General features: G+C 35.9%; 4 protein-coding genes and 1 long non-coding RNA gene across 6 annotated transcripts; 4 read left to right on the top strand and 1 right to left on the bottom strand.

Moving 5' to 3' along the window:
* Positions 1 to 628: 628 nt before the first annotated feature.
* LOC138129091 (protein takeout-like) lies at positions 629 to 1638 on the top strand. Its single transcript, XM_069045347.1, has 4 exons — positions 629 to 716; positions 768 to 1005; positions 1054 to 1187; positions 1239 to 1638. Exons 1-4 carry the CDS (start codon positions 653 to 655, stop codon positions 1538 to 1540), a joined length of 738 nt encoding a protein of 245 aa, XP_068901448.1. The 5' UTR covers positions 629 to 652; the 3' UTR covers positions 1541 to 1638.
* Positions 1639 to 9090: 7452 nt separating this feature from the next.
* On the top strand, positions 9091 to 14011 carry LOC138129013 (uncharacterized). Its single transcript, XM_069045260.1, has 3 exons — positions 9091 to 13371; positions 13420 to 13553; positions 13605 to 14011. Exons 1-3 carry the CDS (start codon positions 13307 to 13309, stop codon positions 13709 to 13711), a joined length of 306 nt encoding a protein of 101 aa, XP_068901361.1. The 5' UTR covers positions 9091 to 13306; the 3' UTR covers positions 13712 to 14011.
* Positions 14012 to 16035: 2024 nt separating this feature from the next.
* LOC138129800 (uncharacterized) lies at positions 16036 to 16467 on the bottom strand. 2 transcript variants are annotated; one of them, XR_011159389.1, is made up of 2 exons: positions 16414 to 16467; positions 16036 to 16359 (listed from the first exon to the last, which is right to left on the bottom strand). It is a non-coding gene; the product is annotated as an uncharacterized lncRNA (long non-coding RNA). The 2 variants fall into 2 exon arrangements; XR_011159388.1 differs by having other exon boundaries at positions 16036 to 16367; positions 16414 to 16461.
* Positions 16468 to 20515: 4048 nt separating this feature from the next.
* LOC138128258 (uncharacterized) lies at positions 20516 to 20959 on the top strand. The gene is made up of 2 exons (XM_069044445.1): positions 20516 to 20665; positions 20718 to 20959. The coding sequence occupies exons 1-2, from the start codon at positions 20602 to 20604 to the stop codon at positions 20957 to 20959; spliced, it is 306 nt and encodes a 101-aa protein (XP_068900546.1). The 5' UTR covers positions 20516 to 20601.
* A 127-nt stretch (positions 20960 to 21086) lies between these two features.
* Positions 21087 to 21488, top strand: LOC138128257 (protein takeout-like). Its single transcript, XM_069044444.1, has 2 exons — positions 21087 to 21135; positions 21187 to 21488. Exons 1-2 carry the CDS (start codon positions 21087 to 21089, stop codon positions 21486 to 21488), a joined length of 351 nt encoding a protein of 116 aa, XP_068900545.1.
* The last annotated feature ends 267 nt before the right edge of the window (positions 21489 to 21755 follow it).

The following is a 21755-nucleotide window of genomic DNA, read 5'->3' as shown; positions in this document are numbered from 1 at the left end:
GGTCGACAAATTGAGAGAGCTTCTTAGAGACGTGAGTCTGTGCATCAGCTGTAACATTTCTATTGTTTCGGTTCTTTCAGATGCTGGAAAAAGAACTGGATGATGAATATCAAGGATACGTCATTTCAAGAATGCACCCAGAAAACAAATTATCCTACAACAAATAAAAACTGGTTTGGTATTGATTAGTGGCGATTTCTACCTGTTAAATCTGTAAACCCCAATAATTGAAATAAACAAGTGTAAACATAGTTGAGTTCTTTTATTCAGTTTTTATTTAATCACTGTTTTTACATTGTATTTGGTTATCGCAGGAGGGCAATAGGAGATTCTTCAGAGATAATTATGTAGTAATATAGAACAAGGAGAAGTTGGTAATAAACTAATTACAAAAATGAGTATGAATCAAATATGCATGTAAAGGGACATGTCCAGGCAAAAAGAGAAGCAAATCACTTACGATTAAATTCAGTGCCAGGTGGATAAACTTAATTATATTGTTGTTATCATTTTAAACAGCACACCAATTTATATTTTTGCGATTGTCAACAAATGAAACCAGTTTACAGAAACGCTTCACTACCCCAGAACCGTATAAATACAAGCAAATCTCCACGCTCTTCAGTTCCATCAGCAACTGCAGCGTGCCCAAATGAAGCTTTTGATCCTGTTCGCCATTTTCTGCTTAGAGCACAACTCCAACTCTCTGTCGCTCCGTAATCCATTTTCTAACAGCGACGACTCGACCTAACACTCTAACCTTCCAGCTTCGACGTTCCAAAGATGCGACAAGAGAAAATCCAACTTCAACGACTGCCTGTCTTCGGCGATCCAGAACGCTGTCAGCCAGTTGAGCAAACCGATCAAAGAGTACGGCCTGCCGAGCTTCGAGCCTTTCCTGATCCCTGCTGTCACGCTCAACCCTGGAAGCACCGTCAGCATGGACCAGAACTTCACCAACTATCGAATTACTGGACGCACCAACATCACCTCCACCAAAGCAATGTAAGCACCAATGGAATAGTCTTAGTCTGTACAGCCAAAATTTTTTAGAATGAATTTTGATGACCTCACCTTGACCATCCGGATGGTGCATCCAGAAATTCGCTACTTGGTCGACTATCAGGTCAAGGGCAGCATGTTCCTGTTGCCGATAGACGCCTCAGGACTCGTAACTGCCAAAGGATGTGAGTGGTTCCTCTTGGGAAAAATTTTCGATCAGTGAAGTCACGTTTCAGACAATATTTTGTACACTTCCATTTTCAACTTTGAGGAGTACACCAAGAGCGGGAGGAGATACTTGAGGGTGGTCAGTGGCAAAATCACCATGGAACCGGAGTCGATGACCTTTTACTTCGAAAACTTATTCGATGACAAAGAGTTGAATGACGCTTACAGTCGAGCGGTAACTAAGAGGTCGAAGGAAATCTTCGGTCTGCTCCAGTACGCATATGGAGATTCTTATGCGCGGGCTTATAGCGACGTCTTCAATAATTTCTTGAGCAAGGTGCCTCTCACCGAACTCTTCGAAGGCGTATGAGAGGTGGCACCTTTCCTCGACATATCTGTCCATGCTTTAGTGAACTTTTTGTTGTTTTCTCTTTTCTTTGTACTGAAGTGAAGCATAATAAAAGTAATTAACACAACTGGATGATCCTTTGTTACAGCAAACCCTAAATCCCTTCAGAAAACCATTCCGACTAAATACAATAAATAATTAAGACGAACAAAAATAAAAGAAATATTTCACTTTGACCATGCTTGGTGTGCTTTTTTCCTCTTTGTTCTCAACGAGAAAACCCCACAACAGAAATTGTTTCAAATATTAAATCGTTTTTAATTCTCTTCTCCTTCAAAGGTGGTCACATTAGATTAAGAACAACTCCTCATAATCCTCCACACTTGATTTTGTCACAGTTTTAATAACCACTTCTCGAAGAAATTTTCGATGATCTCCAGTAGTACTAAACAAGATTTTAATACAGGTAAGAACACTTAAGACATTCAAAGTCAAGCTAAGGGGATGATATTTCTTCTACTCGTGGACACATCAAGACAAGAAAGTGTAACTGCATATGGGTTTTCTCTTGACAATTTTGCATTAAATACTCATACGACTACGAATATGTAAAATTCACTATGGTTTTCACTTTGGAAGAATTCATCAGGAGCGAAGAAAGATATTTGACAGTGATCAAGAGCAAAGAATGAGAACCAGAAACGATGACACTTTACTTTTCAAACTTATTCGAGGAGAAGTATTTGAATGAAGGAAGTTTTCTTAAACAAAGTTCCCCTTTCTAGTTTTTTTGATGAGATTTAACTGGCTTCTTGACGCAACATTTTCTTCGCAACGCTTTCAGTTAAGTCATTTTGCTTCCCATGTTTTTTAAACATACATTCAATGAAGATTATTAGAATAACAAAAAAGATTGAATACAATGAAGTAAGAAAATCATTTGGTCAACGGGTGGTTTTTGGTGACAAAGAAAAATCAAGAGAAAAGAGTTCAAGGAAAAAAGGGTTTTAACTTCACTAACTAATCCAATAGGAACCTAGAAATTTGTTATCCCCAATAGTCAAACTAATTTTACGGTAATTAGGAAATAATGACCATTTTACATAATAATAATAATAATTTTATTCAGAAAATACACAGATCCATAAAAATACAAATTTTTGTTAACTACTCACGAGTATAAAGTTAAATGTTTACTAATTCTAAAAAATTCATTGTAATCATATAATGCGTTGTTTATTAGAAAATTTTTAACAATCGCTAAAAATACTTTGGTTGGCTGCTCTCTTACTGTTCTCTCGATGGCGTTATAAAATTTAGGTGATAGATACTCAAAGTGCTTTATGGATTTTGTAAGTCTGTCACATGGTAAGTATAAATCTGTTCTGTGACGAGTATCATGCTGATAAACATCCTGTGCCCTATCAACAGACGACCTCTTGTGCATTACATATTCTAGACACCTATACACGTACAATGAAGACAGAGAGAGTATCTTGAGTTGTACGAACAGTGATTTGCAGGAATCCCTTTTCTTTGCCCTGTCCAGTAACCGGATGACTTTCTTTTGGAGTCGAAAAAGTCGTTGACACCTACTACTATGTCCCCACAGAATGATACCGTAGTTCATGATTGACTGAAAGTGAGCGTAATACACACACTTTAAAGTTTCATTTGACACGATTTCATTTAAACTTCTGAATAAATATATTTGTCTGGAGAGTTTATTTGCTACTTCACTTATGTGTTCATTCCATGTTATTTTGAATCTATGACGACGCCCAGAAACTTTTCATGATTAGTGGCATCGTTGCATGTGAAAGATTTCAACGTGAAATGTAGTTGTGCAGTTTTTCCTTCATTTAATGTCATTTTATTCATTAAGAACCACTGTTTTGCTTCACTGTAACTTTGCTGAGATTGAGTCTCTACAGCGTCAGGATTGGAATTTACAGATACCAAGGTTCCATCTTCATATGTTTGTATTATCCTGTTAACTACTTCCAGTAGAGCTGTTATGGTGGATCTACTTTTTCTGTATCCATATTGTCTTTCAGAGAAAAAACCCTGTTTATCGAAATAATCTGTTAATCTAATTTTAATTGCTAATTCGAAGATTTTTGACAATGCAGGTACAATTGCTATGGGCCTGTAGTTCTGCACTTCTTCCTTATTTCCTTTTTTGTAAATTGGCACGATTTTACTTTTCTTCAGTTGCTCGGGAAAATACCCTTCCTCAAAACACGAATTGATTATGATGTGTAGTGGATAAGAAATGAAATCGATACTGATCTTCAGAACCTTACTAGATATATCATAGATGTCTTTGGTATTAGAGTTTGCAAGTTGTAGTATTAAACTATGCACTTCTTTTGGAGTGGTTGGTCTTAGGAAAAAAGAATTTTTATTTGATGTGACAAATTTCTTTAGATATGTCATTGGAGAGTTGTCATTTTCATCCGAGAATGTTTCGGCTATGTGCTTAACTGACTCGCCAAAAAATTGTTGAAAACTATCTGCTGTCAGATGCGGCACAGTTTCATGGTAGTTTACTCCATTTAAGCTTTTAACTATTTTCCATATCGTTGAAGATTTGTTATTGGAATTTTCTATTAAATTGCTGTAGTAGTTTTTCTTTGCCTGGTTGATGCTTGCTTTATATGCAAGCAATCCTGAGTTTGTTATACAGATTTTTAGTTTGTGGCGAACCTGTACATTTTCCAACAACATCTAACGCTTCAAGTACGTTTCGTTTTCTTTCCAGTTCTTCGCCAAACCACAACTGATTTTCATTGGTAGAATATTTTTAGAAAATTTTCGAAAAACCACTCAAATTTTTCTTTGGCTGTATACAGACTATTCACGAACCCCCAGTCCACCCTGTCGAGGTTTTCGCAGAAATTTTTAATGTTATTGGTTGTCATTTGTCTTGTCCAAATTACACTATCCGCTTTGATTTTTTCAATGTATTGCATGTCGAGAAATATCGCATAGTGATCGGAAAGATGAGGATCTAAGACATCTACGTCCACTTTGTTGTAAATGCTGGTGATTATGTTGTCTATACATGATGAAGATGTCGAACATACTCGCGTATTGTCCTTGACATTGAGATGTAAAGCATAACTATTAAGTAAGTCTATGAAAGAATTCTTCTTTGCGTTGTCTTTGTTGATGTCAATATTGAAATCGCCCGTAATAATAACAGTTTTATTTTTATTTTTAGCCAATAGTTCGCACACCGCGGTGAAGGTTGTTATGAAGTCCTCGAAATTTCCAAGAGGGGATCTATATTCGGTAACAATTATCCACGATGGAATTTCGATAGCACATAGTTCACAGTCCACTTCTTTTGATAATTTGTTAATGTCTTGTCTTGGTACAGATTTGATTCCCTTTTTTAAAAGGATTAATACGCCATCATGTTTTGTATGAGGTCTACAGTGATTAGAGGTAATAAAAAAATTGTCTATATGTGTATACACCAGTTCATCGGGTTTTAGCCAATGTTCATTTACCGTAATAATATCAATATTATAGTTATCTCTAAGAAATAAAATTAATTCGTTACATTTGTTTTTCAAGCATTGAATATTTATGTGCATTAACCTTGAACTTGGATGTTTTGTGGAGGCTTCTCTAAAAAAGATGTTTGTTTACTGAATACAGGGCAAGTCACATAAGGGTTATTTCCGAATTTATTTTGTACGCAACCAAAAATACTAATGACGCTGACTACTTGATACCATTTATAATGTGATTTAATTTAGTAATCAACGTAGGTATGTAATTTGGCTAAAAATGTCACAATGACGTTTTCCTGTTCTGATTATTGAAATCAAAAATTAAATTCAACAACTGTCATTTTGACATTTTTAGCCAAATTACATACCTAGGTGGATTACTAAATAAAATCACATTATAAATGGTATCAAGTGGTCAGCGTAATTAGTATTCTTGGTTGTGTACAAAATAAATCTATATATATAAAAATGAATCGCCGTTCGTTAGTCTCGCTAAAACTCAAAAACGGCTCGACCGATTTGAATAATTATTTTTTTATTTTGTTCGCTTTACTTCAGGGGTGGTTTAAAAAGAAAAAAAATCGGAAAAGTTGCCCGGAAAATTGGAAAATTCGGGAAAAACTGAAAGTGCTTTTTTCTGTGGGAACGGCTGGAACGATTAGGCAAATTGTTTTTTTTAATGTTCGTAATAATCCGTATGAGGTTTTTATGTAAAGAAAAACTGGAAAAGTTGCCCGGAAAATTGGAAAATTCGGGAAAAACTGAAAGTGCTTTTTGTGATGGATATGCGTTATTATTTTTGTTTTGTTGGTTATAGTCGTGAAAAAGTTTTCAGGAAAAAAAAATCGGGACAATTACAAAGGAAAGTCGAAAAATTCGGGCAAACTGCAAAAATTATAATTTTTGTATGCATTCTCGATCATAACTGACGATAGGAACGACATATTTGATTAATTCTTTTTTTTCGTTCGATATGCCCCGGGATGGAAATAACTCAATTGAATGTTTTCAATACAAAAAAAAAAAATCTGGAAGATTTGGAAAAAAATCTGGAAAAACTAAATTAAAATAATTCGGGGAAAACTGAAAGTGCTTTTTTTGTGTGAACTCAAGACCATAACTCAGGATTCGAACGATGGCTATGCGTAATTCTTTTTTGGTTGTGTTTGTTAGGGTTTTGGATAAGTTTTCGGAAAAAAAATTCGGGACAATTACAAAGAAAGTCGGAAAATTCGGACAAATTTAAAAAATTATAATTTTTGTATGCACTCTCGATCATAACTGACAATAGGAGCTACATATTTGCTTGATGCTTTTTTTTTTGTTTTCAACTGAAAAAAACCTGGAAGATTTGAAGGAAAATCTGGAAAAACGCAATCCAGTAAATTAAAATAAAATTACATTTGCTTTTACTTTTGTGTTGTTACGCGATCTGTCCGACAAATGTAGTAGTTGTTTTATTTCTATTCCAATTTTTTTGCCTACATGCACAAATGTCCTGTGACAGCTGATTGTGAAATTGGGAATCAAACCAATCGGATTGTTTGCTTGAACATCGATCTTGCAATCGAAATGTAAATATTGGGTGATTCAAAATAATTGTGGATAAATCTGGCAACTATGTACAAAAATGTATGTGGCAACTGTGTGGGTGGGATAGAGTTGACATTTTTTTGACAGTTGATAGTCGCGCAATTTTGAAAGTTGTCAAATCAATGTGTAATGAAATTTAAAAAATCAAATGCACGCTTATGAAATTTCATACAAATGTCAACTCTATCCCATTCACACAGTTGCCACATAAATTTTCGTACATAGTTGCAATACTTATTTATAATCATTTTGAATCATCCAAGAAAACTGCTTGAGATTCATTGTGATTTCAAATTTAATGGAAGAAAATAAATAATTAGTTTGGACATGAAATTCTGACTTAATTAAATTGTGACTTAAATTCTGGAACAAAACCGCATGGTTCCAACTCGATCACATTCCAGGCACATCACACATTTCCAGCATTTCAGCAGTGTAGAATACTGCCGATAGAATTCATCTCACATGTAAAATTCCTCATATTTACTTTGTTTACACATTTCCAATAGCTTTTCACAAAACGATCACAAACAAATTTAGGTATTGAAATTTGGACAAGACAACGTCGGTCGAGTCAGCTCTTCGCGATGTTATAATATTGGGTTACCCTCCACATCGACCACTCTTCTTCTAATTTGGAAAGAATGATACCACGTAAACGTCAAATTCGCCTGTCAACTCTGTCAAAGCTGACAACTGGAAATCAGAAATGCGTTTATATCACAGTGGTACCAATTGTATTTATATTTCATGTACATAAAAGACATCAAATTCATTGGAATTGTAAACAAGTTTCATTTAATAACCGAACGAAATTCAAACCGTATAAAATATAGCCAGTACTATTGATCTCAATAAATTGAAGTTGGAAGGTTGATTAGAATTGATTATGGCTAATCAAAATGTTACAAAAAAAAAAAATATTCAAATCGGTGAAGCCGTTTTTGAGTTTTAACGAGACTAACGAACAGCGATTGTAGGTGATACGAAGTTCACCGGGTCAGCTAGTTCAGAAATAAACCTTATGTGACTTGCCCTGTATTTATCTGCGGACTGCAACCCTTGTAGGCCAGAAAGATGGATCATTCAACTCTTCTTTAAATTTGAACGGAGCTCCGACTTTAAACACGGAAAAGTGCTATTTGTTGTAGGTATTTTTTCGCAGCTGAACTTGGTGTTTGGTATCTCCTTTTGCAGATATTGGAGGACAATTTCTTCGGTGGTATTTGGCGATGTTTTGGAAATAAAAAGCCATACTTTTTTTATCTGCTCCCTTAAAATCGTTGTTTTCGATGGATTTCTGACCTATCACGGTTTGTTTTCGGTAATGCTTTTTCTTGTTGTGGTCTGTTTCACCGGTAATTTGCGGCTCCTTGTTGCCGTTGAACGTATTTTTTTCGTTTGTTGTCATCAAGTTTTTTTGGGTGTTCTTGACTGGTTTCTTTTTGTTCTTTTGTCCCGAATCACCGCTATCTCTCTCTTCGATTTCTTTTGTTGGTTTTTTAACTGCCTGCGAGTATGTTGTTTTGTTTAGACTCACTTGATTATTCTGATTGGAATTTATCGATTCCTCATCCGGAGACTGATTTTCTTCATCATTTTTCTGGTTGTAATTTTTCAGTAATGACATTGGAGTCATTCCCTGCATGTTGCTTTGAGCTTGTTATATTTTTAAATGTTCTTTAAGTCCTTTTACCTCATCTGTTAATTTTTTAATTTCCCGATTTTGGTTGTTGATTGTTGTACTTTGTTTTAAGATCTCATTCTGGCAGCTGATAACTGCACGTTCTAGCGATATGATCAGGCGATTTATGTTAGGCCCGATGATTTTGCATTTGTCGCAGAACCAAGCGAAGTTTGTGTTTACTAAAATTTTATGCTCGGCTTTTTTTAAAGTTGAACATTCTAAATGGCACTTAAATTAACACACGCCGCTACATTTTATATTGATTTTTCTTCTTCTAGGCTGTTTTCACACACGGAGCACAGGTCTATAGTACCGCCGGTCTCCATGACCGACAATACACACATAATGAAGAAAGAAGATCAAATAGGTACGGGACTGATAAAGACTGGAATTCCGTTTAGATACTTTGCTTACTGTGTGAGTAGGTAGTAAAATATCAACGATGTCACCAAATTTTTTTGTCGTATTTGTTGCCAGTCGATATCGCTGACCCTTCAGAAGACATATAACAAGTGCAAATAATTTGATTATCAGTTATGCAAATCAAACACTGCCAATTAACGCAAGTTCCAAACAGTCTAAATCAAGACTCTTTGAATTTTTGTTTAAAAAATTTTGTCGTGAGAGGCTCTGAGAAAATTACTTCTTTAGACAGGTTAGGTTAGTCAAACATGACCAACTTTAGATGATATCAAGGAGCATGAGAAATATGTACTGGTCAAGTTACAAAATAAGAAGACATACACTACCAGGTCATTTATTATGTAGTGCCCAGATTCAAAATTCCACTTCACGGCTACCAAGTAGGCCTTGGTTTGTTTACCAAAAATGGAATCCAGTAGGCCATGGTCAAGAAGTGACTTAAGGAATGGTGGGAGGAGAAAGCCTTCTTCTTTCCACACTCGCCGGAGGCAAGACGTGTTTGGTGCGTGCAGAGTGTTTTGTTTAAAAATCTCGTGTTTTTCTGCTAATTCCCACTGCCATCCGCTGTTGAATTAAACGCTTTTCATTCGCGAATTAACAGACGGAGTGTTTTCTCGTGAGATTTGGTGCAAATCAGTGATATTGACGCTGTCCCATTTTGGCGCCACTTTTTCCCTTTGTCTCACGCGTTACACTAATCTTTGTTCGAGCCAGGACTGTGTTTTGTTGTTACAGGTATGTTTTGCAGGTAGAACAGCATTGTAAATATTAAATTCCATTACCATTCTGACATGCTAAATTCACAAATTTGTTAAAATCATAATTTGTTCGTATCGGAAGAAAAGTTTGTGTCATGTAATTGGGAAAGCAGTTTAGAGCGACATCAGCGTTCGTTTCGTCACGGGCTGTAATAAATGTTCCGCACTTCGATAGGCATTGATTTGATGATTGGGACTATATAGATCACTGCACGTTGTAGTTTCGTTCGCTCAGCGTAATTTCCTTTCCTTTTGTCCTCGTCCCCTCCGAACCTACGCGTGAGATTCACGTACACACATGGAAGTTGTGTGCCTCTTCCCCTCCGAACATACGCGTGAGATTCACGTACACACATGGAAGTTGTGTGCCTCGTCCCCTCCGAACCTACGCGTGAGATTCACGTCCACACATGGAAGTTGTGTGTCCCGTCATCTCCCTTCCGACCGGTATGCGGATGTAGAAATAGGGCGCGGGGGTGTCGCATGCGTTAGAGGTTGTAGTAATGTTCACACATGTACTCTGTAGTTGTTGTATCTCCATTTAAACGGCTCGTGACGAAATCGCGCGTCCCCGTAGCTCAACTGTACCGAAATGAAATATTTTATTGTAATTCGTGTTTAAGCAAAATTTGTTATGAAGTTTGAAAAGATTCCGCCTTTGGGATACCGTTTACGGGGGTTTTATCGGTCCCGTTTTGCAATAACCGCGTTTTATAATTTGTTCATTTTTGTGTTTTGTCGGGAAAATTCGTTCATTCACCTTAATCCAAAAATCCACTTTGTCGGTTCGTTTGGCGTATGCGAGTGCAACGTGAGATTTGGCATTGTGTCTAATTTCTTGTTTGTCTTTATTTCTTTAAAAATTCATCGTTTGCTATTTCGATTTTGGTAAATTATGTATTTTGTGTTGCATCGTTTAATGCTGTTTATTTGTGTACACCTTATATTTTGTTTTGTTGCCATCTTGCGTTGCTCGCTTCAAAAATTCAAAGTCATTGCGGATCAAATAATTAAATGAAATAAAAGTTGGCGTCCCTCACATGTGTTTTATTTGCGGCACTCTTCCAACTGGAACCCTCATCGTTTGCATTCCGAACCTTTTCTTTTTTTCCGCCAAAAGAAAGACACAACGTAGGGCTCCTCCGATTCGATGACGATCACGACCACATTTGTTACCGTTTGCGCAGGTTCAAATATTTGGCGGAAAAAGTAATGTCTTCAAATCATTACAATTATCTTTGAATCCTTACGCTATTTACTAAAAATATCCGAAATTACATACTGGTCATGTTGGAACTAGGCGGTTTTTTTGGGGTACAAACATCGCGCAGCCAGTTGGTATGCATACCATTGGTAGTGTACCAAGAAAAGTAGCCAAATTTCTTGGTTTGCATAACCCTGAAAATTACACTGGGTATTGTTTAAGACGAAGTTGTGCTAAATAGCATGGTTGCGGAGTCTTCTGGAATTCTTTTACCAGTGAAGTAAATTGGTGGATGGAAGCCTTCCAAAGTGGCCGAGGGATATATAGAAGAGTCAATAAGAAGCAAAATGGAAGTTGCTAACATGATACTTAAGTATTTAAAGGCAATTCTAACGGCACAGTTAAAGTCCATATGTGCAAACCATGCACCTAGTATTAGTTAATTAGTTAATACTACCTCCATGGTGCAAACATATTGTACCATTATACCATTATACCATTAAACCATTATACATATAAATACAGAGTATCTATAAAAGAACATACAAGGTTGCGATTATACAGGGTGTTTCTGAAATACGTGTGTTAATTTTAACTGGTAATAGAACTCGTCAAAAGGAACAACTTTTCTATCAACCATTTTGCCGAAAAACGATGTTTAATTCCAAAAAAAAATTGAAGAGATTTTTCACTAAAATAGCCCTACGCCACTAAATACTGCAATGGCTAATTGAGATCAGCGCTAATATGAAAAAAACATCCATTTTCATCCAGAAAACGTGTTTTAACGCCGAAATCGAAATTCGAATGAATCTACCCGTATAGCCAAAAATCCACTTCGTAAGAATCTGGTTGTTCACGTTTTTAGGTACCTTGGTTTTGGAGATATGAAAGGTTTTAGGAAAATATTTCCTAGTTTTTTAAGCCATTACGCAACGTTTTTCGCCAAAATGACAGAGAGAAAAGTTGTTCCTTTTGATGAGTTCTATTACCAGTTAAAATTAACGCACTTATTTCAGAAACACTCTGTATATGGAACCGGCTCCGTCCTGCTAAAATGGTTTAAGCTAGAACCCTGAAATTTCAAACAGACTTAGGACTCATTGAAAGCTACTTTTGAAATGTTAAAAAAAAAATATTTTATCAATAAGTTTCCAAAATACAAAGCCAACTTGATTTTTTTAAATGGGAACATGGTTTAATGGGGCATCCTTAAAAAGCTTATTTTTTAGAATTAAACGATATAATTTAAATTAATTATTACTGGACTATTAAAATTTCAAGCGTCGCCGGTGGCGTTTTTTACGATCACAAAGCATATTGGACAAATTCTTCTTCTACACTTGAAAAACAACAATAATTATTTTCAAGGCCCTGTCATTCCTCTTACCTTTTCGAATTGTATTCTTATTTGTTTCTTAATAAAATTACTTATTTATTATGTTGATGAGAATTAATGTTACAATTGCGAATGTGACGAAACGTCCAGTTTGTTTAAAGTGAATTGACGTTTCCGTCTGTCTACGTCATTAAATACTAACCCTACAATGCAAATTCCCCTAGTTTCCGATGAAAATTAAAAAACACGAGCATAACCGGGAAATACCGATTTTGAGGCTATGAGTACAAAAAGTACTGTACAAACTTTGATGCGCAAAGACATATTCGACATGGAATAATGCGGTTCGTAAATAACTATTAGCACACGAGGCGAAGCCGGATGTATTAATGTTATTGAGTGGATAAAATTTATTCACGCGTATCACATTATTTTTTCAAATTTCGTTATCAGAATTTTTTTATTTCCATTTCCATTTTGTATTCCTTTTCTGGCAGTAAATTCGATACTGCAACCGCAGCTTCGTTCATAACATCTTGTGGTATGCTTTCTTCTTAGTTATTTACAATTTTAAATTCTTTAAGACTCAAAATCGGCAAATTGTGGAATTTTAGTCAAGTGTCACATGTTTTATAACCAAGCCATCTCTAGCAACGAAAATTAATTTCAATGTGAATTTTTTTTTTTTTTGCTTTATTCGTATTGTCAACAGCAGTGTGAATAAAGTGCTACTGGAATAATTATTATTTATTAACATTAGAGTGTAGGGATATTTTACAGCGCCAAAACTCCAACCGATTAGTTGGAGCGCGGTAAAATATCTACCGTATGACTTTTGCAAATATCAAATTTTTGACATACAGAGCTGTCAACCAGATAGGTTGTATTTACCCTATTATGATTATGATTATTTATTATTATTAGTCAAAAACATTTATCGGAAAAATAATACAAGATGTAAATGTGGTTTTTTTACACTAAATTACACTGCATTAACCGTGCATCCTACTGCACTCCTCCAGAAATTTACAACATCCGTAATTATAAAAACAGTACATACGAGTACGAGTACGTATCGCGCGTTCAGATAAAATCCTGGGCTGGGAAGGCGTTGGAAACCGTCAATTGTTGTGTTTTTTTAAAGCATTGGAGCATGTTAACAGCTAGCCTAAAATTTACCGATCAAAGAGTACGGCCTGCCGAGCTTCGAGCCTTTCCTGATCCCTGCCGTCACGCTCAACCCTGGAATCAACGTCAGCATGGACCAGAAGTTCACCAACTATCGAATTACTGGACGCACCAACATCACCTCCACCAAAGCAATGTAAGCACCAATGAAATAGTCTCAGACTGTACAGCCAAAATCATTCAGAATGAATTTTGACGACCTCAACTTGACCATCCGGATGGTGCATCCAGAAATTCGCTACTTGGTCGACTATCAGGTCAAGGGCAGCATGTTCCTGTTGCCGATAGACGCCTCAGGACTCGTAACTGCCAAAGGATGTGAGTGGTTCCTCTTGGGAAAAATTTTCGACCAGTGAAGTCTCGTTTCAGACAATATCTTGTACACTTCCATTTTCAACTTTGAGGAGTACACCAAGGGCGGGAGGAGATACTTGAGGGTGACAGCAGCAAAATCACGATGGAACCGGAGTCGATGACCTTTTACTTAGGAAACTTATTCGAAGACAAAGAGTTTAATGACGCTTACAGTCGAGCGGTAACTAAGAGGTCGAAGGAAATTTTCGGTCTGCAACAGGTCGTATATGGAGACTCTTGTGCACAGTCTTATAACGACGTCTTCAATAATTTGCTGAGGAAAGTGCCTCTCACCGAACTCTTCGAAGGCGTATAAGAGGTGGTACCTCTTCGCGACACATCTGTTTATGGTTTACTGAACTTTTTGTTGCTTTCTCTTTTCTTTGTACTGAACTGAAGCATAATAAAAGTAATTAACACAACTGGATGATCCTTTGATGCATCAACACCTAAATCCCTTTAGAAAACCAATCCGACTAAATGCAATAAATAATTAGAGCGAACAAAAATAACAGAAATATTTTACATTGACTGTTCTCGGTGTGCTTGTTTCCTTCTTGTTGTTTCCAACGAACAAATCCCACAAAATACGAGTACATTATTTCAAATTAAGAATCTTCCTTATTCCCTTGTCCTTCAAAGGTGATCACATTAATTTAAAAAAAAGTTCTGATATTCCTCCACACTTGATTTTGCCAGACTTCTTCCACTTTTCGAAGAAATTTTCAACGATGACACTTTTCAAACTTATTCGAGGAGAAGGATTTGAATGAAGGATATAGGTCGAGAAATGAGAGCAAAATGGAAGGAAGTTTTTCATTTGATCATGTTGCGCTATAGAGACTCATACGTTGGATCTTATAAGGCCGCGTTCGACAATTTCTTAAGCAAAGTTGCCCTTTCTAGTCGCTTTGATGGGATTTAACTGACTTCTTGTGGCAACATTTTCTTCGCAACCCTTCCAATTATGTCAGTTTGCTTTCTACGTATTTTAAACATAAGTTCAATAAAGATGATCAGAATGATATAATGAAGTAACAACGAGTGGTCTTTGGTGACAAAAAAATTCAAGAAAAAAGAGTTCTAGGTCTTAATTAATTCTGCTAAACTGCTTAGAACCAACATTGAGAAGCAAAATTTCTTCGCAGACCTAATTTTATAATCGGATAAATTTTTCAATTTTACGAAAACTTTTTGCTTTGACAATTTTACGAGTTGAATTTGAGCATTTTTGTTCTGGTTAGGCTCGAGAGCTTTAGCTCGAGGGTTTAACCTTTGAATAAAAATGCCCAAATATCAACGAGTAAAAGTGTCTAAAGCAAAAATGTTTAAGTGAAAATTGGGAAATTTATCAGATACAGGATGTCCCCAAAAAAAAAAGACGAGTCTATAGTTCCCTTATTTATCGGAGGATTTTAATTATCTATACACCAAATTAAATGATTGTGAATAGGCTACAAAACGGCCTACTAAATTCACGTATAGCTTCAAGGGCTTCAAGACTAAACTGTCAAAATATTTTTTTTTCAAATGGGAATACATATTTTTTTGTAATAATTCTGATAGAGATTTTTATTCTGAAAGCAACAATGTATCACAAGTATAATTGCACATAAAAAAATAACACTAACTTTTGAATCAAATGACGAACACCAAGCGAGAATCTATCAAAATGCATTGCATTATGCAATGTAATAACCAAATTAAGTTAGCTGGAAAAACAAATTACAAATAATAACATATGGGATTGCGCAGATATGTGGCCAATAATTAGCGCAAAATGGAGTATAGAGTAGCGTTTTTTACAAATTTTTTTTTGTATTTTTGGTATGTAAGTGTATACTTGTGATACATTGTTGTTTTAAGAATAAAAATCTCTATTAGAATTACTAAAAAAAATTATGTGTTCCCATTAAAAAAAAAAAATCACAGTTTAGCCTTGAAGCCCTTAGGGTTATACGGAAATTTATTAGGCCCTTTTGTAGCCTATTCATAACCATTTAATTTGGTGTATAAATAATTAAAATTATCCAATAAATAAGAGACTTATGGACTCGTCTTTTTTTTGGGACACCTGTATAAAAAATTAGATCGTGTTATTTTTGGTAAGATTAATTCCAGAACAGAAACTTTAACGTTAGGTAATTATTTGCGAATTTGACACTTTTGACAGATGACAGGGTAGTAGAAAGTTTTTATCGCGATAAACATTTTTGATTGGATGAAAGCAAGCGCTCTGATTGGATGAACACGCACGGTTGATGTATGTACCTGGGAATTAATCATTAAAAAAATTGTCTTAATATTTTCCAGTTTAATTAGTTTAGTTTCTTAAGTTGCTTAAGAAGATAAGTTGCATTTATTAAACGGCATTATATTTTTGTTTAAATTTACTATAACTGCTTTTTTCCATTCAGTAGCTCAAAAGCTCAAGTGGAAAGTTACATTGATCAATGGAGAAACTTTTAATAACTTAACAATTTACAAATAGTAAAAATCCCAAGTATAACGTTACAAAGAATAAACAGAAATTTGCTGCGAAAAAATAATTGTGTCCTTTAACAAGACATGTCTGGCAACGTTTACCTCGCTTTGGTGGAGTTGATTCTGGTACGACCGAAAACTCGGAAATTCCAAAATTTCTGGAACGAATTAATTTCCATTCCTTTTCGCAAAGAAACCAAGAGTGATGGTATCACAAGAGGTTCCAAACTTCCAAACTCAGCAAGTTGTATTTTTCCTTGGGTTTATTCAACTAGTTGATACCACTCTGAAGAACTATTGTTAATGTCAGTTTAAGACAATCGAACACGACAATATTTACATCATCTTAAAAATAATCAAAAGTGTCAACATCTTCATATTGCGGCAGTTGGTGATGGTACTGTTAAAGATGTCTCAGGTGTTTGTATTTATACGTTTTTGCTAGTTTGGAAACTTGTTTGGTACTGGACTCTTATCAGTATGATGTTTACAAAATAAGTAAGAACTTTAAGTGCACCACTTTGTTTTTTTTTTTTAATTTACAAATTTGTATCATTAGGTGTGCATCAAAGATTAACTAACGTTAGTCATCAAATGTTGGAAAGAGAGATTGTACCAGTGGCGTAGATAAGGGGGAGGTCCAGGGGGTCCGGACCCCCCCCAGAGCTCATCCATATTCTTTCACAACTGAATAATCCTTTTTTTAAAATGAAGGTGACGAAAGTTAACATTTTAGCCTGCTAAAAATGATAGTGGCAAGAAAATACTTTTACTAAAATATTTTTTTCACAACTTTTTCGACAGTTTAGTTTAAAAAATCTTCCAACTTTGTTCCAAAAATGGTTTGAATATTTTCATCTGAACAAAAATTAAGAGGGGGTATAATTTTTACCATGCAATTACCTTTGGCAACAGTTAAAAAAATGCACTGTACCTATACATAAGGTATTGAAAAAAAATCACGATTTAAAAATTGAAAGATCGACTACATAAAATGCATTCACGTTGTTTTGGCCTAATGGGAGGCCATGGAAATTTTGCATTTAATTTTAGTAACGCTGTCTGTTGAATTAGGTTATATTTTTTTAAGTTTGAGGTTATAAATAGCGTCAATGTCTAATGCATTTTTGTCAGTTTTACTACTTTGCAATAGAAGAATACTCAGACATCGCGGGAAATTCAGCAACATGTTATGTTCATTTTAATAGGTCCGCATGTCAGGCACTTTAGTGATAGAAATCAAACAGTGTGTCCAACGTTAAAAAAATTAATCATGGCCTCTCGTTATGCCAAAATAACGTGAACGTTGCCTGCCTGCCAAAGTACTGTCGCGAGCAATAAATTTTGGTCGTCAATGTCATTTCAAAATTTGGTTAGTCACAAATTTAAAAAAAAATTCCTAGCGGATTATGTCCACGTCAACAAAGTGTAAAAAAATGAAAATTAATGTCATACGACATGATGATAGGTTATGATATTTAGGTACGACCGTTTTACAATGCGATATCGTTTGGCGCTTTTAAAATTGGTGAAGCAAAAAAAAGACTTATTGAAATGATGTTTCTGGTTTTATTTCTCAGTTGCAAGTGCGATACAGAACTAACAAGGGTTTGCGTTAGGGGGGGGTGGTAACCCCCACCAGTGGTAGGGCTAACGGCCTGAACACAATAGACCATTTAAATTGCGTCAAAGAATGACATTGACGACCAAAATTTAATGATCACGACTATACGTACGTATTTGTTTAAATCATGATCTTTTTTAATTAAAACATCATAATTTTTGGCGATTTTTTTCCGTGCTGGACTATTTATCTAAAATTGTTCTTTGAGGTTTTTTTTGTTTTTTTTTTTCAACATGAGTATAAACAATAAACATGTGTTCCTTCAAGTCGTATTGTGATAATTTCATATTCTAGTGTTATAAGTAGGAAACTACATTGAAAACCAAAAACTTAATGCAAAAGTACGTGGACCCCCCCCCAAAGCAAAAAGCTATCGACGCCACTGGATTGTACAGAAAGTGATGATTAGAAGGAAAATTCTAGGTTGACTTGTTTTCAATCTAGCATTGTTTCCTGTTGATAATACAAGTGATAAAAAAACACGATTAATTCCTCGAAATTCCAGACTAATTTGGAAATTGTTGAAACACGAAACAATTTGATCAAGGTTCGTTTGAACAAAAGTGGTTGTTCAATAAAAGTAATTTTGCAGTTGCAGGCCCGTGATGCAACATCATTTTTAAAATGTTGCTCTACTAAATGGTCTTGATCTTACGATTGATCTAGACGTCCTCACTTGATCTATTTAAAAATTGTGTTTATTTTGAATAACGAAAAACACAAAGAAGCAATTCTCTTAAAATTTGTCAAATTTCGTAAACGCAAATTCGAAAAGTCTTGATTTAGACTGATTGGAAATTGCGTTGATTGGCGCTGTTTGATTTGCATAACTGTTAATTAAATTATCTGCACTTATGTGTCTTCTGAAGGGTCAGCGACATCGACTGCTTTGCCGCAACAAATACGAAAAAGGATCTGGTGATATCGTTGATATTTTACTACCCACGGAGCAACCAAAGTATCTACTTAATTGAAATTCCACTCCTTATCAGTGCACTATTTGATCTTCTTTCTTCAAAGTCAATTACATTTGCTAGGATAAATAATTGGCGATTGTGTATTGAACCGGCTCCGTCCTGCTAAAATGGTTACGCTAGAACCTTGAAATTTAAAATGCACTTAGGACTCATTAAAAGCTACTTATCAAATTAAAAACAAAACAAAAATATCCATAAGTTTTCAAAATACAAAGCCAACTTGATTTTTTTTATTGGGAACATGGGTTAAATGAAGCATCATTAAAAAGCTTATTTTAGTGATTTGTTCGACAGAATTTTAGAAAAAAATTAATTAAAATAAAATGAAATCAGGTAGGTAAATGAGGCAGCAAAATCCGTCAAAAATTAGAGAAAACCAAATCTATGGCAGTAGAGAATGTTACAGTTCGATTATTTCATTTCTCATTGAAACATCTGATTGAGAATATTAAAATTTTGTAAATAAGAGGAGTACCTATATAGTTGGGTACATAAATTTGATATTTGAAACTTTATCATTCAATTAGGTATACAGTGATACCGGGCGATGTTTGCGAAGCGGTTTAGTTCTGAGCACACTGCTCTCTCATTGGCCGACCAATGAGAATGCTCCACTCGCGTCGCGCTTGGCCCCAACTTTCTGATGACTCGGCACCGAGCATCGTGGCCAAGCGCCTAGCGCGCCACTTTATATTCGGGTTCTAATCCCGGGGCCGCCTGACTTTCATTGTCAAATTGGTTGTTGTCTTACATAACCAACAATAATAATTTATAATTCTTCCTCTAGGGAACCCAGAAATGTTACCTTTGTAGCCAGATACTTTTCATCAGGAGCATTATGTAGAAATCATACGCTTTTCGGGACTTTGGTGGAATTAAATCCTGCACCGAGAGTGCCGTGGTCTGCCTCAATTCTGGAAACGTGCAATGCATTTCGTTTTCAATGGCATCGGACATACTTCAGTTTTTCGCTAAATATAACAAAACATTTCAAAATGTCAATAGCAAACGATTACAACTTACAACTATTTACTTTTTAACACTGAACGGTCATCTTGCGCTATTTTGCGCAAAATTTTTGATTTTGACACCTGACATCGACATCCATGCCATGGACACGCCCATAAATGGCGACTCGTGTTTCACCATAATGGAGCCGGTTAAATATTGGATAATAATTTCGTTATTTCGCTTTTTTTTTGGGCTTTTTTTAATAGGGATAATTTAATTATTAAATATTTCGTGTAATTGATAAATAAATCGTGACAAATGCTTCAAATAACCTTACATTTGACTCGATCGAGCCGCCTGTGGACACTTCTACTCCTAGGACTTGAACTATGTATTTCTACTCGCCACTTTAACCGTTTCTATGGAGATACACACAGGCGCGATTTTATTATTTACGTGTATCATACAATATTTGATAAAATTTCGTTAGCAGAAGTTAAAGAATATTATAAAAAAATTGTACCCATTTGGACAGCATACATATCATTCATATCACAGGGACGCAATAGGAGATTCATCAGAGATAATTATTATGTAATAATGTAGAACAAGGAGAAGTTCGTAATGAAACTAATTACAAAAAGTAATGTGAATCAAGTATGCAATTAAATGCAATCTACCAAATAAATAAACAATCATAAAATCCAGTCCACGGTAATAAATGCGTGGTGCTTTAGTACAAGAGAAAAAGAAAAGCAAATCACTTACGATAAAATTCAGTGTCAGCTGCAGTTACGTTATTTAATTCTAGTTATATTTTTAGCCAGCACCAGCACACCAGTTGGCATATTTGCAATTACCAACGAAGGTCCACTATGAAACAAGTTTGCAGAAACGCTTCAATACCCTAGAACTGATATAAATACAAGCAAATCTCCACGCTCTTCAGTTCCATCAGCAACTGCACCGTGCCAAAATGAAGCTTTTGATGCTGTTCTCCGTTTTTTGCTTAGTGCACAGCTCCAACTCTCTGTCGCTCCGTAAATCCATTTTCCAACAGCTACGACTTCACCTAACGCTCTAACCTTCCAGCTTCGACGTTCCAAAGATGCGACAAGAGAAAATCCAACTTCAACGACTGCCTGTCTTCGGCGATCCAGAACGCTGTCAGCCAGCTTAGCAAACCGATCAAAGAGTACGGCCTGCCGAGCTTCGAGCCTTTCCTGATCCCTGCCGTCACGCTCAACTCTGGAATCAACGTCAGCATGGACCAGAAGTTCACCAACTATCGAATTACTGGACGCACCAACATCACCTCCACCAAAGCAACGTAAGCACCAACGGAACACTTTCAGAGTCTACAGCCAAAATATTTCAGAATGAATTTTGACGACCTAACCTTGACCATCCGGCTGGTGAATCCAGAAATTCGGTACTTGCTCGATTATCAGGTAGGGCAACATGTTCCTGTTGCCGATAGACGCTGCAGGACTCGCAAATGTCAAAGCATGTGAGTGGTTTCTCTTGGGAAAAATGTTCGACCAATGAAGTCACGTTTCAGACAATGTCTTGTACACCCTCATTTTCAAATTCGAGGAGTACACCAAGAACGGGGCGAGATACTTGAAGGTGGTCAGTAGCAAAATCACTATGGAACCGGAGTCGATGACCTTTTACTTCGAAAACTTATTTGAGGACAAAGAGTTGAATGACGCTTACAGTCGAGCGCTAACCAAGAAGTCGAAGGAAATCTTCATTATGCTCCAGTACGCATATGGAGACTCTTATGCGCAGGCTTATAGCGACATCTTCAATAATTTGTTGAGCAAAGTGCCTCTCACAGAGCTCTTCGAAGGCGTATAAGAGGTGGCATCTTTTCGCGACACATCTGTTTATGCTTTACTGAACTGAGCTTTGTTGCTTTCTCCTTTCTTTGTACTGAACTGAAGCATAATAAAAGTAATTAACACAACTGGTTGATTCTTTGTTACACCTAAATGCCTTTAGAAAGCCAATCCAGCTTTCAGTCGGGAGATGGACCAAGAGCGGAAGAAAATTGTTCAGAACTGGATGATGCTCTGTGGCGATTGCTACGGAGAAAAATACGGCTCAATATCATTAATTTCTTAG

Source organism: Tenebrio molitor, chromosome 4 (genome assembly GCF_963966145.1).
Source record: "Tenebrio molitor chromosome 4, icTenMoli1.1, whole genome shotgun sequence".
Taxonomy (NCBI): domain Eukaryota; kingdom Metazoa; phylum Arthropoda; class Insecta; order Coleoptera; family Tenebrionidae; genus Tenebrio; species Tenebrio molitor.
Note: the sequence above shows the minus strand (reverse complement) of the source record. Positions and strands in the feature narration are given on the sequence as shown.

What these genes read in the sequence shown, in the direction of transcription:
- LOC138129013 (XM_069045260.1), top strand. Translation starts at nt 13,307, where the DNA reads ATGGACCAGAAGTTCACCAACTATCGAATTACTGGACGCACCAACATC. An exon ending in ATCACCTCCACCAAAGCAAT is followed by an intron (nt 13,372 to 13,419) that starts GTAAGCACCAAT and finishes AAAATCATTCAG; the next exon opens with AATGAATTTTGACGACCTCA. An exon ending in ACTCGTAACTGCCAAAGGAT is followed by an intron (nt 13,554 to 13,604) that starts GTGAGTGGTTCC and finishes GTCTCGTTTCAG; the next exon opens with ACAATATCTTGTACACTTCC.
- LOC138128258 (XM_069044445.1), top strand. Translation starts at nt 20,602, where the DNA reads ATGAAGCTTTTGATGCTGTTCTCCGTTTTTTGCTTAGTGCACAGCTCC. An exon ending in CTCCAACTCTCTGTCGCTCC is followed by an intron (nt 20,666 to 20,717) that starts GTAAATCCATTT and finishes CTAACCTTCCAG; the next exon opens with CTTCGACGTTCCAAAGATGC.
- LOC138129091 (XM_069045347.1), top strand. Translation starts at nt 653, where the DNA reads ATGAAGCTTTTGATCCTGTTCGCCATTTTCTGCTTAGAGCACAACTCC. An exon ending in CTCCAACTCTCTGTCGCTCC is followed by an intron (nt 717 to 767) that starts GTAATCCATTTT and finishes CTAACCTTCCAG; the next exon opens with CTTCGACGTTCCAAAGATGC. An exon ending in ACTCGTAACTGCCAAAGGAT is followed by an intron (nt 1,188 to 1,238) that starts GTGAGTGGTTCC and finishes GTCACGTTTCAG; the next exon opens with ACAATATTTTGTACACTTCC.
- LOC138128257 (XM_069044444.1), top strand. Translation starts at nt 21,087, where the DNA reads ATGTTCCTGTTGCCGATAGACGCTGCAGGACTCGCAAATGTCAAAGCA. An exon ending in ACTCGCAAATGTCAAAGCAT is followed by an intron (nt 21,136 to 21,186) that starts GTGAGTGGTTTC and finishes GTCACGTTTCAG; the next exon opens with ACAATGTCTTGTACACCCTC.